Source organism: Asterias amurensis, chromosome 4, assembly GCF_032118995.1.
Source record: "Asterias amurensis chromosome 4, ASM3211899v1".
NCBI classification, from domain to species: domain Eukaryota; kingdom Metazoa; phylum Echinodermata; class Asteroidea; order Forcipulatida; family Asteriidae; genus Asterias; species Asterias amurensis.
In genome coordinates, this window is record NC_092651.1 from 9,974,808 (window position 1) to 9,988,927 (window position 14,120).

At 37.4% G+C, this 14,120-nt stretch overlaps 1 protein-coding gene across 2 annotated transcripts in view; it reads left to right on the forward strand.

Moving 5' to 3' along the window:
* LOC139935930 (exocyst complex component 1-like) overlaps positions 1–14,120 on the forward strand; it is a 50,692-nt gene that overhangs the window by 20,209 nt on the left and 16,363 nt on the right. The window contains exons 13-21 of one of the 2 annotated variants that reach the window (XM_071930570.1): positions 1,882–1,935; positions 4,823–4,887; positions 6,203–6,241; positions 6,680–6,760; positions 7,882–8,014; positions 8,479–8,562; positions 9,446–9,599; positions 12,519–12,539; positions 13,156–13,280. In XM_071930570.1, the coding sequence (XP_071786671.1) occupies positions 1,882–1,935; positions 4,823–4,887; positions 6,203–6,241; positions 6,680–6,760; positions 7,882–8,014; positions 8,479–8,562; positions 9,446–9,599; positions 12,519–12,539; positions 13,156–13,280 (756 nt within the window). The remainder of the gene's footprint in view (positions 1–1,881; positions 1,936–4,822; positions 4,888–6,202; positions 6,242–6,679; positions 6,761–7,881; positions 8,015–8,478; positions 8,563–9,445; positions 9,600–12,518; positions 12,540–13,155; positions 13,281–14,120) is intronic. The other variant, XM_071930572.1, reaches the window with a different exon arrangement.

Genomic DNA, 14,120 nt, shown 5'->3' on the forward strand with positions numbered 1-14,120 from the left:
GTTTTAAAAGTAGAATATAATGACCTACACAAGTATCTCTTAAAACTGCACGACTTTCTTTTTACGTCGTGAACTGTCGAGGTCGGCCATTTATGGGAGTCAATAAATGGCCGACCGTGTTATTTGACGAGGTAAAAAGAAAACCATGCAATTCTGAGGAATAGTTGTGTAGATCATTGTATTCTACTTTTACATCATCTTTCTAACCATATGCATTTTATAATAAACGGTCACAAAACGCTTTCCAAAGACCAACTCGACCGATCCAAGGCAACGTGTTCCTTTAACTGTTTCATAATCTCATCCCTACTTGTTTATCGAGAGTCAATAGCTATGACAGAATACATTGTGTCCTCCATTGTATATTTTCAACTTTTTAACAATGAAGTTTTGTGAGCAAGTGAACTGTCTAGATTATTTGTTGGCTACTCTGTATGAATAATGATTGTATTGATTAACGTGATTGGTGTGATTTTGATTGGCTGAGAAATAGCAGACTCATCTTTGTGGTTGTGCTCATTGATCCGTCAAAGCTAACCTCATGAAACAAGAACAGACTGTTCAGTAAAGATCTATGTGCTGTTTCTTTCTTATACACCCATAAAGCCAAACTCGTTCTCACTATGTTCTGAAGAAATGTAGTCTTGGTGCAAGATGATAGTCATGTGTGTGGCGAGGAGGAGCGAGGGAGGGAGCGGGGATAGCGAAAGTTGAGTGATAGTGTGAATAACACTTCTTGCACCAAGACTACATTTATCAGATTGTGGTGAGAATGAGTTTGGTGTGATGGGGGATGTTACCTGTGTCATTCATAACAGTGACCCGCTCGATGGGGGTGTTAAGCCAATGTCCAACTTGAATTACTCTTTGGTTTTTTACTCCTTAAGTTTAGACTTCCATTGTTTTGGATAGTCATCACCCCGCAATCACTAAGGGAAAAGATGATAAAACCACAACACAATTATGCTGACCACAATAAGTTTACCAGCTGATATTGCTTAAACAACTCTACAAAATTGGGTCCAGGCAATGGGGTGTAATGAAGAAAAAAATATGGCTCTTATTTGATATCTGTTAAAAGTCAAGCATGTTATGTGCATGCAAATTCAAAATCCAGTTGGAATACAGACATTGTGTGTGTGCTTTCATCTACATGCTGACAATCCTTTCATTTATTGCTCACATTCATTGTAAGTATTTGGTGGAAATTGGAGAAGGAATTGGACAATCCTTAAGAGGTTGGTCAGGTTTGTGTAGTGGTATGTTGCCTTACCTTCCACCTCTAGGACCATGATTCAAAACTCACCAAGAGGCACTATGTGTTTTGGGTTTTCACTAGCGGATTGGTTTTGTTACTAGCATTCTATGGATGTTGGTGATTGTGAGATGGGGTTCTATAACAAACCATTTCCTGTTGGACTTTTGACATAGACAATTGAGAACAGGTTAAAAAAATGGGATTTTCAAGTCTGCAGATGTCAATCCGCAGATTTCTATGCCTATACTCTACAAATGGAATATTACAAAAAATGTATCAATGGTGTCATTACACTTGAATTGTACTTGCAATGTTTTTGCTTCTTATCACCAAGGTTTTTTTGTAAATCCCAGGGAGAATTGGGGTGCATTTTTTTCCCTTTCCATTTTGAATGAGTTGTGGCATGCCTGTGTGAGACCGCAGCCGTTTTGGTCTGGCTCCCTGTATGCAATCACCAGTGCCGATGATCCATACTTAACAGAGACCAGCCTAACTCCTCTGTAGCCCTCGGGCATTGGGGGGGGGGGAATCCCAGGGATTTTTTGTGATTTCCTTTTTTTGGCTGGAGTCAAGTTCTAACATGACATGTTGCTTGTTCCGCTTGTATGTGTTACTCCCATCAGACAGCACCATCAGCTCCGAGACATACAGAGCATGGCAGTACCCCAGGTGGAAAGGTCAGAGATCGTATGCCATATTGCACAAAACCAGCAAACAGCTATTTCATGTCTCCTTTTTTTTTTTAAGTTTGCTGCATGAAAGAGTAGTCTGCATGTGTTGTGAATAACTTTTCTTTTGAAAACTGTGTGACTAATCCACTTCTTTGCCTTTTCAGTGTTGAACCGTCACTCTCTAACTAACTATTATTTTACTCCTTATGTCTGCATATCTGCCAAAATGTCCTTGAAATTATGGCACACTATATTTTCACCTGCAATGTGACTCCCGAAATGGCAGACATTAGCTGCGTCTGGTCGTTGGTGCAAAGCGTTATACATGAGACTCATTCTATGCGCTGTGTGCAGATAGATAGTCTTGGTGCATGACATTGTTATTCAATATCACTCAAATATCGTGATCCCTGCTTTACTTCTCCTCAATCGCACATTACTATCGAATGCTAGCGGGTAAAAACTGCCACAACGCCCCACCACACCACACTCAAATGTCCTCTATTGGTGGAATAGTTGCTACGTACATGTATGTACATGTATGTAGTTTTGGGTGTATGTGCATTACGTTTGGCACTTGCACCAAGACTAACAGACAAAGTAAACCAGGAGTGATCACACAGGGCAGACAATTTCCAGCTTGCTGTAGTTTGAGTCGTACCTGTAAGAAGCTACTATAGTCAAATCATCAAAATTATAAAATTGCAGAAAGTTTTAGTTAACGGGTGCTGTAGTTTGAGGCAAAGTGGAAGCCAGTTTCAGCAACAAACCATTTTTTAGAAGTCATGTTTTGAAAACCTAGTTTCATGTGTTTATAATCAAGACGTCTGCCCCCAAAATTATATCCAAACCTACACCTGTAAATGGACTAATGTTTCAGCCCAAGGAGTAGTTGACAACTGCCCCTGGACAAAAAAGTTGATTGTAGCCAACACCTTGAAGTGGCTGTCATGCCTTGTTTTCCAGGCAAACTGCATATGTTCTACTTAGTCTAAAGCAATCCAATGAAGATCAGGGCCCAAGTTTATGGCTCTGCTTACCGTTAACTTCTGCGCTTACAATCATCATTCTCCGCTTACTGTGCAAGCGCTGAATTTCTGCACCAGCCCAGTAATGTGAAGAAAGCACATTTTATATGCACAATAAAAAAAATGGGCTAGCTATACATTAGCCTGGAATTCCCTATTTCAGTTAGCGCAGATACTTTGCTCACGGCGAGCAGAGCCATGAAATTGGGCAATCGCAAAAGGGTGGGAGAAATAGGGTGCTATAAATGTATTTAAATGCACGTTGTGTGAGGTAGATATGCTGCTTGTGGTGGTGGTTTTGCACTAACAGCGTGGTTTTTGTTTGTATAGCATGGTTTTATAGTCATTTGCATGAACTTAGTAGTGAGTCTGCACGGGGCATGTTGAGTATGCTTTCAAATATTGCTTTTATCACTGTAGCACAATTGTATGTCTACTGTTTCAAAAGTTAAATTTGAGGGGAAACTATTAAGGAAAGAAAGAAATATTATTGTTCCAAAATCATGAAAAAAAGATATCCTTCAATCGTTTGGAAACAGTAGGCATTCAGTAAGAGCTGACAACAGTAAACGAGGTACTACCAATAACTTATTTTGACATCTTTATCTATTTATTTTTTTACTTCTCTTGGCTTGTACGAGAAGTCAATCTCGGGATATATTCATCAATTTTTTCAATTAACAAGTGCACTTAAAGGAACACGTTGCCTTGGATCGGTCGAGTTGGTCTTTGAAAAGCATTTGTAACTGTTTGTTGTACAATGCATATGGGTAGAAAGATAAAAAAGTAGAATGCAATGAGCCACACAAACATGCCTTTGAAACTGCTCAGTTTTCCTTCTACCTCGTCGGCTAACACGGTCGGGCATTTATGGGAGTCAAATTGTTGACTCCCATAAATGGCCGACCGTGTTAGTTCGTTAGTTAAAAGGAAAACCACGCAATTTCGAGGCAAATGTCTGTGGATCATTTTATAACGAACGGTTACAAACGCTTTTTATAGACCTGTCTGATTCAAGGGCAATGTGTTCCTTTAACTTTATTTTGAATTACCTCGGTGTCCTAGGTTTGTCCTCTACATATTTCCTGATAACTTATTAAAACTGTTACTTTTCTATTTGAATGTCAATGGGAGACTTTGGAACATAAGGTGGCAGCAGACTTACCAGATGAATTTTCATTGTTAAAATAGTTCCGAGCATGCGCACATTGTCGAGAATGATGGATTTACGTGGTAGGTCTGCGGCCATCTGGTGTCCTAAACGTCCTCATATTAAAATGATGTTGAAACTGATGGTAAGTATTTTGAAAGCGAGTGGCTCTTGGCGCAGCTATGACAAATAAAATCTAAAAGGCCTGTGAATGCGAATACAATGCAATTTTTGACATTACAAATTCACAACGAGTAGTTCGCAAAAGTTGGACTGTGTTAAATTTCTGCAAAACATTTTGCTCTGACAGCACTGTGACACAAAAATTGCACTTCGCATTTGCAGGAAGTATGAACCATTTTTAAGTAGAGACAAGCTCAACACGGTAGAAAAAAAAGCGCTGGCTGGAAGTAAAATAATGAGTGCTTGCATTAATTCCTTGTAAATAAAATTTTTTGGGCCAAATCTCATGAGCCATTTTGAGATATGGTGGACACAAAACAATACCACACAAACGCTAAAATCCCCTTTATCTTCTTTGATAAGTAGAACTTGATTATTGGAATGGAGTGGGTAAAAAGACGCAGGGAATTAATGCATGCATTCGTTTTCTGAAATCGCAAAAAAAATTACTGCTTTTCTGTTGTGCTTTAAGATGTTTTGGGTTTTTTTTGTGAGAAAATATTAAATTGTTGATGTGATTGGATGATTACAGGACTTTGTCATGGAGGAACTGATGGCTACAGTAGAAGTAGGAATGCTGGGGAGACATAAGAAAGAGTAAGTCTTTTTATTATTATTGTTAAAATTATTTATTATATATTATTTATATGTTAAAATTATTATTATTGTTAAAATAATAGGCTTTCAGGCATTGCTTGGTGAGGTATCAATATGTTTGAGAACTCACTCTGCAGCAGTGTAGTTAATAACGATCCAATAAGCTAAAGTAGTAGTCCCAGCCTATTTTCTTTACCTTGCGCCCAGGTAGAAGTTGAAAAGCAGGACAGTTCTTTTCCGAACTGGGAAATCTCCCGAACAATCCGATAAATCTACTCCGTTGTAGTAGAGTATAGAAAGACAGTTCTCTAAGAACAAACTAAACCTGGACAAAAGGTACACACTTAGTGTTTTAGCAAAAAACTATAAATATTATACAAAAAAATGCAAAAAAAATTATTTTGGTTTAAAGCCATCGGACACTTTCGGTAAATAGTATTCTCCACAGTCCACACTTCGTGTATCACAACTTATATATAAAATAACAAACTTGTTAAAATTTAGGCTCAATCGATCATCAAAGTCGGGAGAAAATAACAGGAAAACCCACCCTTGTTTCTGCACGTTTCACCGTGTCATGACATATTCATGACAGGTTCATGACATGTGTTTAAAATAATTCTCGATACCACAAATTGATACTGTTTTAATGTTTACTCAAAACGTAAAGCATTTCATGGAATATTATTTCAAGAGAAGTCTTTCATTATTACATTATGTAAACCATTACCTTCTGTAAATTTGTTAATCTGTTGACTTTTTTTTTTTTCTGTACCAAAGTGTCCAATGGCTTTAATGTTGATGGTTGGCAGCCGCTGGCTGAAATAACCTTGTTTACCGGTAAAAACTCATTGTTAGTTTTAGTAACACACTCAGGACCATGGTTTCTTTTCTGGTCCTGGTAGCCTTGGTTCTTACTAACCAAATGTAAAGCAAAGAAGGGAACCAGTGACACTGTATTTAAATGGGGGAAGGCAGTGAAATGCCAGACCCGTGGTTGATGAGACTTCCAATGGAGGCATTCGAGTGAGTACACTTCGCATGTATGTTGCTAGTCAGTGGATAACCATGGGGTACGCACTCAGACTTGCTCCATGCTAGCTGCACCACGCATAACACTAAGCCCATAGGTCTTCCTTTGACCTCGTTGCTGTTATGCATGGGGTCTGTTGAAAGGTCGTACAGTAGGAGGGTTAATGATAGTATAGGTTTGATCCTACATGTACATAGTTTTTCCTCAATTCTGATCTTTAAAAAAAGAGTTTTATTTTTTTGTAGTAATTGCAATGATTGTTATGTTTTTAAAACCCTGTAGAGATAAGAAGACGACCGTATTACCAAACAGTGATATGAGGTAAGTGGATTATGTTTAATTTCAAATGGGAGTAACTCAACAACGCTATACACCTCAAAGCTTAGACATATACCAAATTACCACTGCTGATGTGTTCTTTCCAGCCATGCATATAAACTCAATTCTTGAAATTGCCTACATCTGACTCATTTTCACAGACCGGGTCACAATTCCGTGCTACTAAAGCTGTATCAATTACAAGAACCATCTCTGCCCTCCCAGGTACCCATTTAACCCTGTGTGGAGAGGAGTTAAAAGTTAAGTGTCTTGTTTAGGGACACAAGTGTCATGCCCGGGAGTCAAACCCACACTCCGCAGAACAGAAACACTAGAGCTTGAGTAAGGTGCGCTTATGCGCACAGCACAAACATTCATTCAGAGTTGGTTTATGAAAGTTTTTACAAATTTCCTTTGTACATGTATGTATTGTCTTCGTAGGGCAGTGATGTCCGACCTCTTCCAGTCACTGGAGCCAGAGCTCAAGAACTTCATCTCATTTGCTGAAAGAATGGATAACTTGTGAGTGTAGACTGTAGGTATAGAATATAATAACTAGATCGGGCTCGCGTACATACGCCCAATAAGCCGTACACAAACATTTCTATTTGTCCATGGATGCGCTAAAAAGTCATGTGCTGGTGGTATTGCACAGGAAATGAACATGGGAGATAGGCCTTAAACCACTGTGGACGCGCTACTAAGTCAGGTGCTGGTAGAAGATGAACGTTGGAGATAGGCTAATGGCTGCCCCCATGCCAGAACCCCGCGTATGTACGCCCGGCCGATCTACATGTAGGTGTTATTATTCTATATCTATGGTGTAGACCCCTTCAATGTTTTTGCTAACATAAGTTTGCCAATAAAATTTACGATAAATTCACTATTGACAAATTTTCACCCAATCTTTTGCAAGACCAATCCTTATTTGTCATTATAACCAATCCAAACATGTGGCTATTGTCAGAGACCAGTATTCTCATTTGGTGTATCCAAACATAATAATAAAATAACAAATCTGTGACAATTTTGAAACAGTTGGTCATCAAAGTTGCATGAGAATAATCAAAGGAAAAACACCCTTGTCGCACCAATTTGTGTGCTTTTAGATGCATAATAAAGGGCTTCAGGCCTTAAGTCTTTTAATATTTGAGTGAGAAATTACCTTTAAAGAAAAACTTTATTACTTAAAGGGAAGGTACACGTTTGGTTATTACTCAAAACAAATATTAACTTAAAAACTTACTTGGTAATGAGCATTGGAGAGTTGTTGGTAGTATAAAACATTGTGGGAAGCGACTCCCTCTGAAGTAATGCTAGAAGTCTTTTATTCCTATCTGGAAGCACACAAATTCGTCCAACAAGGGTGTTTTTTCTGTCATCATTTTCTTGCAACTTCGGTGACCGATTGAGCCCAAATTTTCACAGGCTTGTTATTTTATGCACATGATGGGATACATTTTGTACACCAAGTGAGAAGACTGGTCTTTGACAATTATTAAATGTGTACCTTCCCTTTAAGGGGGAGCCGTTTCTCACAATGTTTATATTATTAACGACTCTCCATTGCTCGTTACTCAGTAAGATTTTATGCTCACAACTATTTTTCAGCAGTTACCAATAGTGTCCATTTCTGTCTTTAGTTTCTCTGTGTACATGTTAGTCCGGATCGGGTATCAAGTGATGGCATCTCCTAGTAAGCAGTCTAGCTCCTACCTCCGTATGGTGCTTGCTAATTGTCTGATTGAAGTCAAGAGGAATTTTGACAAGTACATTGTAAGTACACACGGCCTGATTAGAAACTATTTCTTTAGTCTATTTTTAAAGAGCTGTACTATCAACAGCTCTCCAATGCTCGTTACCAAGAAAGTTTTTATGCCAACAATCATTTTGAGTAATCACCAATAATAGTAACAATAATAACAACCCATTTTTATATAGCGCTTTTCACACCCGGAGGGCGTCCCAAAGCGCTTCACATTATTACCTCTGGTCACTGGGCCTTAAATCACTCCTTAAACCATCTCAGCTCCCTGGTGGGGAGTATGCAGCCTGTGCAACATTAATATTCGCTACTCGGCTAAATCAATCACAAGAACCATCTCTGCCCTCACAGGTATCCATTTTTACCCCTGGGTGGAGAGAAGCAATTATAGTTCTAAGTGTCCTGTGCCTGGAAGGCGACAAATCAAATCAGATTGTTCAGTCCATTGATTGTTTTCTATGACTTGTTTTTATAGGATAGCATCACAACATCAATCAAAGAGACCAAGCTGTCTAAGAAGAGCAAATGCGGCATCCTTTCATTTGTTAAGGAGTTTGAGGTGAGTCAAGTGTCTTTAACTTTACTGCACTCAGGGATAAGAGAATTCAGTAAGAAAGGGATTAATCATTACGAAAGCAGTGAATTCCATGCTTATTGCAACTGATTGCACTGGCTAGCAGGGAATGTGCGCGTGCGTACTCTACCTTACTAGGCATTCTTTACTTAAACAGTAAGCGTGGAAGTTTGACGCTTGCCTTGGTGTTAAGCAGAGTCATGATAATGGGCCATGATCGTCCCAGCTCCAAGAGCATTTTCTGGCCTTAAGGTGCCTGCTTATGCTTCGGCCACAACAAGCCTAGGTACACTTTCACACTGTTCCCCTGGGTCTTTATCCCACAACATTCAGTACCATGTTTCACAAAAGTTCTCCTCTATATAATAGATGTTAAATTTGCATCAGGGATAAAGAATATTATTCTTTTTTACCCATACACCGATGTGCGCTTGCACTGTATACTCAGTACTTTCCCGTGAACAAATATCACAGGCATATTACTCGGGTGGGATTGGAACCCACGACCCTTGCAATTCTAGAGCAGTGTCTTACCAGCTAGACTACCGAGGTTGCCCGGTAGCTAGAGGCAGTTCGAATCCTATGTTTTGGCAGCGGGTACCGCAATGATATAATAGATGTTAAATTTGCATCAGGGATACAGAATATTATTCTTTTTTACCCATACACCGATGTGCATTTGCACTGTATACTCAGTACTTTCCCGTGAACAAATGTCACAGGCATATTACTCGGGTGGGATTCAAATGTGTATAAGCACTGTATACTCAGTACGTCCCCTTGAGCAATAATCACAGGCATATTACTCGGGTGGGATTCGAACCCACGATCCTTGCAATTCTAGAGTTCTCTTTCTGTTTCCCAACAGCAATTTGCAGAGCAGGCAGAGACAGTCTTCAAGGGATCAGATCGCCGGGGGGATTTGGACAAAGCTTACACTAAGCTCATCGCTGCTCAGTTCAGTGCAATTCATAAGATTGCATTGGAACACCAGAAAACGCCAAGTGATGTCGTCATATTTGGTAATTATTTCTGAAATACTTTTTTTATATTAAATATAGAGCAAGATTATGAACAAAAGTTTCATATTAGAATCACCTAGATGAACTTTACAACAATAGCTACATTGAATTATAGAAATAATAATAGAACAGATATTGATACTAATATGCATGTCCTTAATATATACATGTAGAGTTGAATGCTTTTTTGCCTCCATTTCCAGCAAGCAAACAATCTTGTTAAACTTTGGTGATTAGTTTTCCCTTCATTGAAAAATACTCACTTGAGTGTTATACAAATCAAATAATGAATGGTTTCCATTGGTGTGATGGAGAGATTATATTCCTTCTTCCATTGGAACGATACTTCTCACCCCAATTTTGTTCTCAAATTTACCCATAAACATATATTTTGTATGCTAAATCTGTCTCCTCTTGCTGCCCAGACATTAATTATACACAATTGAGGTTTACTCAATTGTTTTCATATGTGTTTCATTTATCTTGCTTTTGTACTGTTATATTGCATTCTTTCTTGTACTTTCCATGTATTTTCTATTGCCTTGCTGTTTTTGAAATGTGTTGAACATATCTGTGAAATGATAACAATAATAACAACAAAAGTAGCACTACTGTATTGCTTTTGTCAACATTTTGCCTACTTTACAATTCATTCTATTGATTGATTTTTTTATCTTGCTTTTGTACTTTTGTATTGCATTCTTTCTTGTACTTTCCATGTATTTTCTATTGCCTTGCTGTTTTTGAAATGTGGTGAACATATCTGTGTAATGATAACAATTATATTGCTTTTATGAATATTTGGATTTTACCATTCATTTTATGGATTGGATTGATTGACTGTTGCGTGTACAATAATGTTTTGTACAGCTATCTTTTCTATGTACGATTGAATGTTTGTAATAGCTTTGAATCTTTGAAAAACATGTGTCATGATTTGAACCCACACTCTGACTGCATTCTAGAGTTTGAGTGTGTTGTGTACTGTATTTATCTTTTTATGCCCCCCCCCTTCCCCCCCCCCCACAGATGTCACATTTACTGGAAGTTTATAACATTTTCTTCTTTGATTCTGCCCTTTGTGTTTCCACCTATTCCCTTTCCTCCTACTTCCAAACTCCTGTTCCTGTAATCCTAATAATACTTGTGTATGTGTGCAACATTACTATTGTATTGCTTCATCAACAATTTACATACTTTACATTATATTCTATTGATTGATTGATTGATTGATTGATTGATTGTTTTTACAATGATGTTTTGTACAACTATCTTTTTTCTATATGCGACTGATTGTTTGTTATTGCTCTGTATCTTTGAAAATTATATGTGTCATGATATGAACCCACACTCTGACTGAATTCTACAGTTTGAGTGTTTGGTGTTCTATATTTCTCTTTTTGTAAATTTACCCCACAGGTGTCACCTTCACTGCAAATGTATAACATTTTCTCCTTTGATTCTGCCCTTTGTGTTTCCACCTATTCCACCTGTAATCCTAATAATACTTGTGTACGGGTATGTGTGCAACAATACTATTGTACTGCACACAACATTCTGCATACTTAACAGTTTATTCTATTGATTGTTTGATTGATTGGTGTTTTGATTCTCCTTTGATTCCCTTTCCTCCCATTTCCAAACTCCTATTTCACCTGACTCAGACACTAAACATACCTGTAAATATTACAAGTCTGCAATCCCAATAATATTTGTGTATGTGTGCAACAATTAATTGTATTGCTACATCAACAATTTGCATGCTTTACCGTTTATTCTATTGATTGATTGATTGCTGTTTTAACAATTATGTTTTGTACAACTTGTCTGTTTTTCTATTTGATTGAATACTTGTAATTGCTGCCATCTGTATCATGATTTGAACCCGCACTCTGACTGAATTCTAGATCTTGAGTGTGCACTATATTGCTTGGTTATGACAGTCCATTTGGTGTGTTGACAAAATCTTCAACGATCTAAATTTGAAGGAATGAGTTTTTCTCTGAAATTAATGTGTAACTGATTATGATCATAAGCGCTGTTTTTGTCATTTTTTGATAATTGTACCAACAAATCTGAAATATTTCACTGTTTGCATAACAACTTTCTGTTTTTGTGGTTTTCTTCCCACTGGGGTCACGTTTGAAATTGAAACCATTCTTCTTTTACTTTAGATTTATTAATGCTCTTATGTACCTTTGATTCTGCCCTTATATTATTCCAACTATTCCTCTTTGATTCCTTAGTCCTTGCCTATCTTCATCTTCCTCTTCTTCTGACTTCATTCTGATTCTGTTTTCTCACTCTGTGACATTTTAAATTACTTGCATATATTTGTTATGTAAATAGTTTTTGTACATGTGTTTGTGTTTTGTTGTTGTCATTTTGCATTTGAAAATGACTTGGCTAGGGTCAAATCCTCGTATCATTAATTATTTTGTTGCATTTATTTTAATCTTGTGTAACTTTCATTGCTAGGCTTAGTAATAAAAATAAACAGCATTTACAAAGTGCATTATGAATCAAAGGTTCCTCAATGCGCCTAACAATAAAACTACAAAGGCAAAAAAACAAGAACAATTAAAATAGTATAGGCTAAATACTATTAAACAGAAAAATAGCCGACATAAAAAAGATACAACAATGCATACAAAAGTAGATACAAATTTAAAACATAACAAACACCAGATCTAGATATAATATATAGGGCCTAAACCAAAAAAAATTAAATTATTAAAAATACAAGAAATAAGGATTTAAATAATAATGTTTACATTAGCAGGCCTAGCGAATAACTTAAGCGAATAAAGTTGTTTTACTTTTTAAACATCTCTTGATTAATTAATCTACCAAATTTTTCACTGAAACAACCAAATGCAAGTTTGTATTAATACAAAGCTTTTTGTTTTCTTTTAACAGAAAACTTTCATCATCTACATGGTAAGTGTGAAAACATCCTGAGTAGAAAACATTCTCAAGTTTTTTAAACAATGAATCAAATCTTCGATAAACTAAGACAAATTTGGGAGAGTGGAACTTCTGACTTCCGGAACATGGGTACTGAAAAAAATAGGGAGACTACCATTATAGGGGCTAGATAGCTTAGTTAATGTTCGGTAGAGTACTGCAGCCGATTTCACAAAACTTTACGCAACTGCGTAAGTCCACTTGCGCAAAGTTTATGGCGTAAGTTGCACAATAAACGTTGCGCAAGTGAACTTACACAGTTGCGTAAAGTTCCGTGAAATCGGCTGCTGGAACATTAATCTGGAGGTCAGAGGTTTAAAAATGGCCTTTATTAAAAAAAAAAAAAAATTTTCTTTCAAGATTAGTATGAATTGCCTAGTCAGTTTCCCGTAAGTTGCACAATAAAGGTTGCATAAGTGGAGTTAAGTTTTGTGAAATCTGCTGCTGGAACATAAATCTGGAGGTCAAAGGTTAAAAAATGGCCTTTGTAAAAAAAGAAAATAAATATTTTCTTTCAAGATTGGTTTGAGTTGTCGAGTCAGTTTCCCTGGTGGTTTAAACTTAATACCTTTTTCACCTTCCTTTTCAGCTACATTGTCCAGACTGAAAATCACTTGCCTTGAAACGGAACGCAAAGAAGCCAAGCAGAAATATAACGACCACCTAGAAGCCTATATCAGAGTGTCACTGGGACGACCTATGGACAAACTCAATGTAAGATATCACACAGAAACACAGACATACCGACCGACCAGCAGACCTGGGCCCAATTTCCTAAAGCTGTTAGGCAGAAAAAACTGCTTAACAAATGTCTTTCCTAAGCAAACTTTTTGTGGGGCACAAGTCACAGCAGTGTAAAGTTAACTTTGGCTGGTAAGCTTTTTCTGCGAAGCAATACTTTTCTGTGCCTAGCAAGGTTTTTTGTGCTTGCAGGCTTTATGAAATTGACCCATTTTCATAGAGCAGCTTAAAGGCAGTGGACACTTGGTAATTTCTCAAAATAATTATCATTACAAAACCTTTCTTTATTACCAGTAATTGGGAGAGGTTTATAGTATAAAACACTGTGAGAAACAGCTCCCTCTGAAGTGACGTAGTTTTCGAGAAGAATGTAATTTTCCATGAATTTGATTTTGAGACCAAGTTTAGAACTGGAGGTCTCGAAATCAAGCATCAGAAAGCACACAACTTCGTGTGACAAGGGTGTTTTCTTATTTCATTATTATCTCACGACTTCTACAACCGATTGAGCTCAAATTTTCACAGGTTTGTTATTTTATGCATAAGTTAAGATACACCAAGTGAGAAGACTGACAATTACCAATAGTGTCCACTGTCTTTAACACTAAAAGTAGCTAATATAACCACAATAAAATTATGCTTGTCGAATGAAAGGTACCAGCCAAAGTACCATGAGCAAGTTCAAGTGCGCACATTTAGTCCACTAGTGGTCGACCACAGACTAGCAACGCGCATGCGCAGTGACGTACTCACTCGAACAATTCATGGAAGTCTAGTCAACCTTTCGTTTTTGTTTGCGTTAGTGTCACTGGT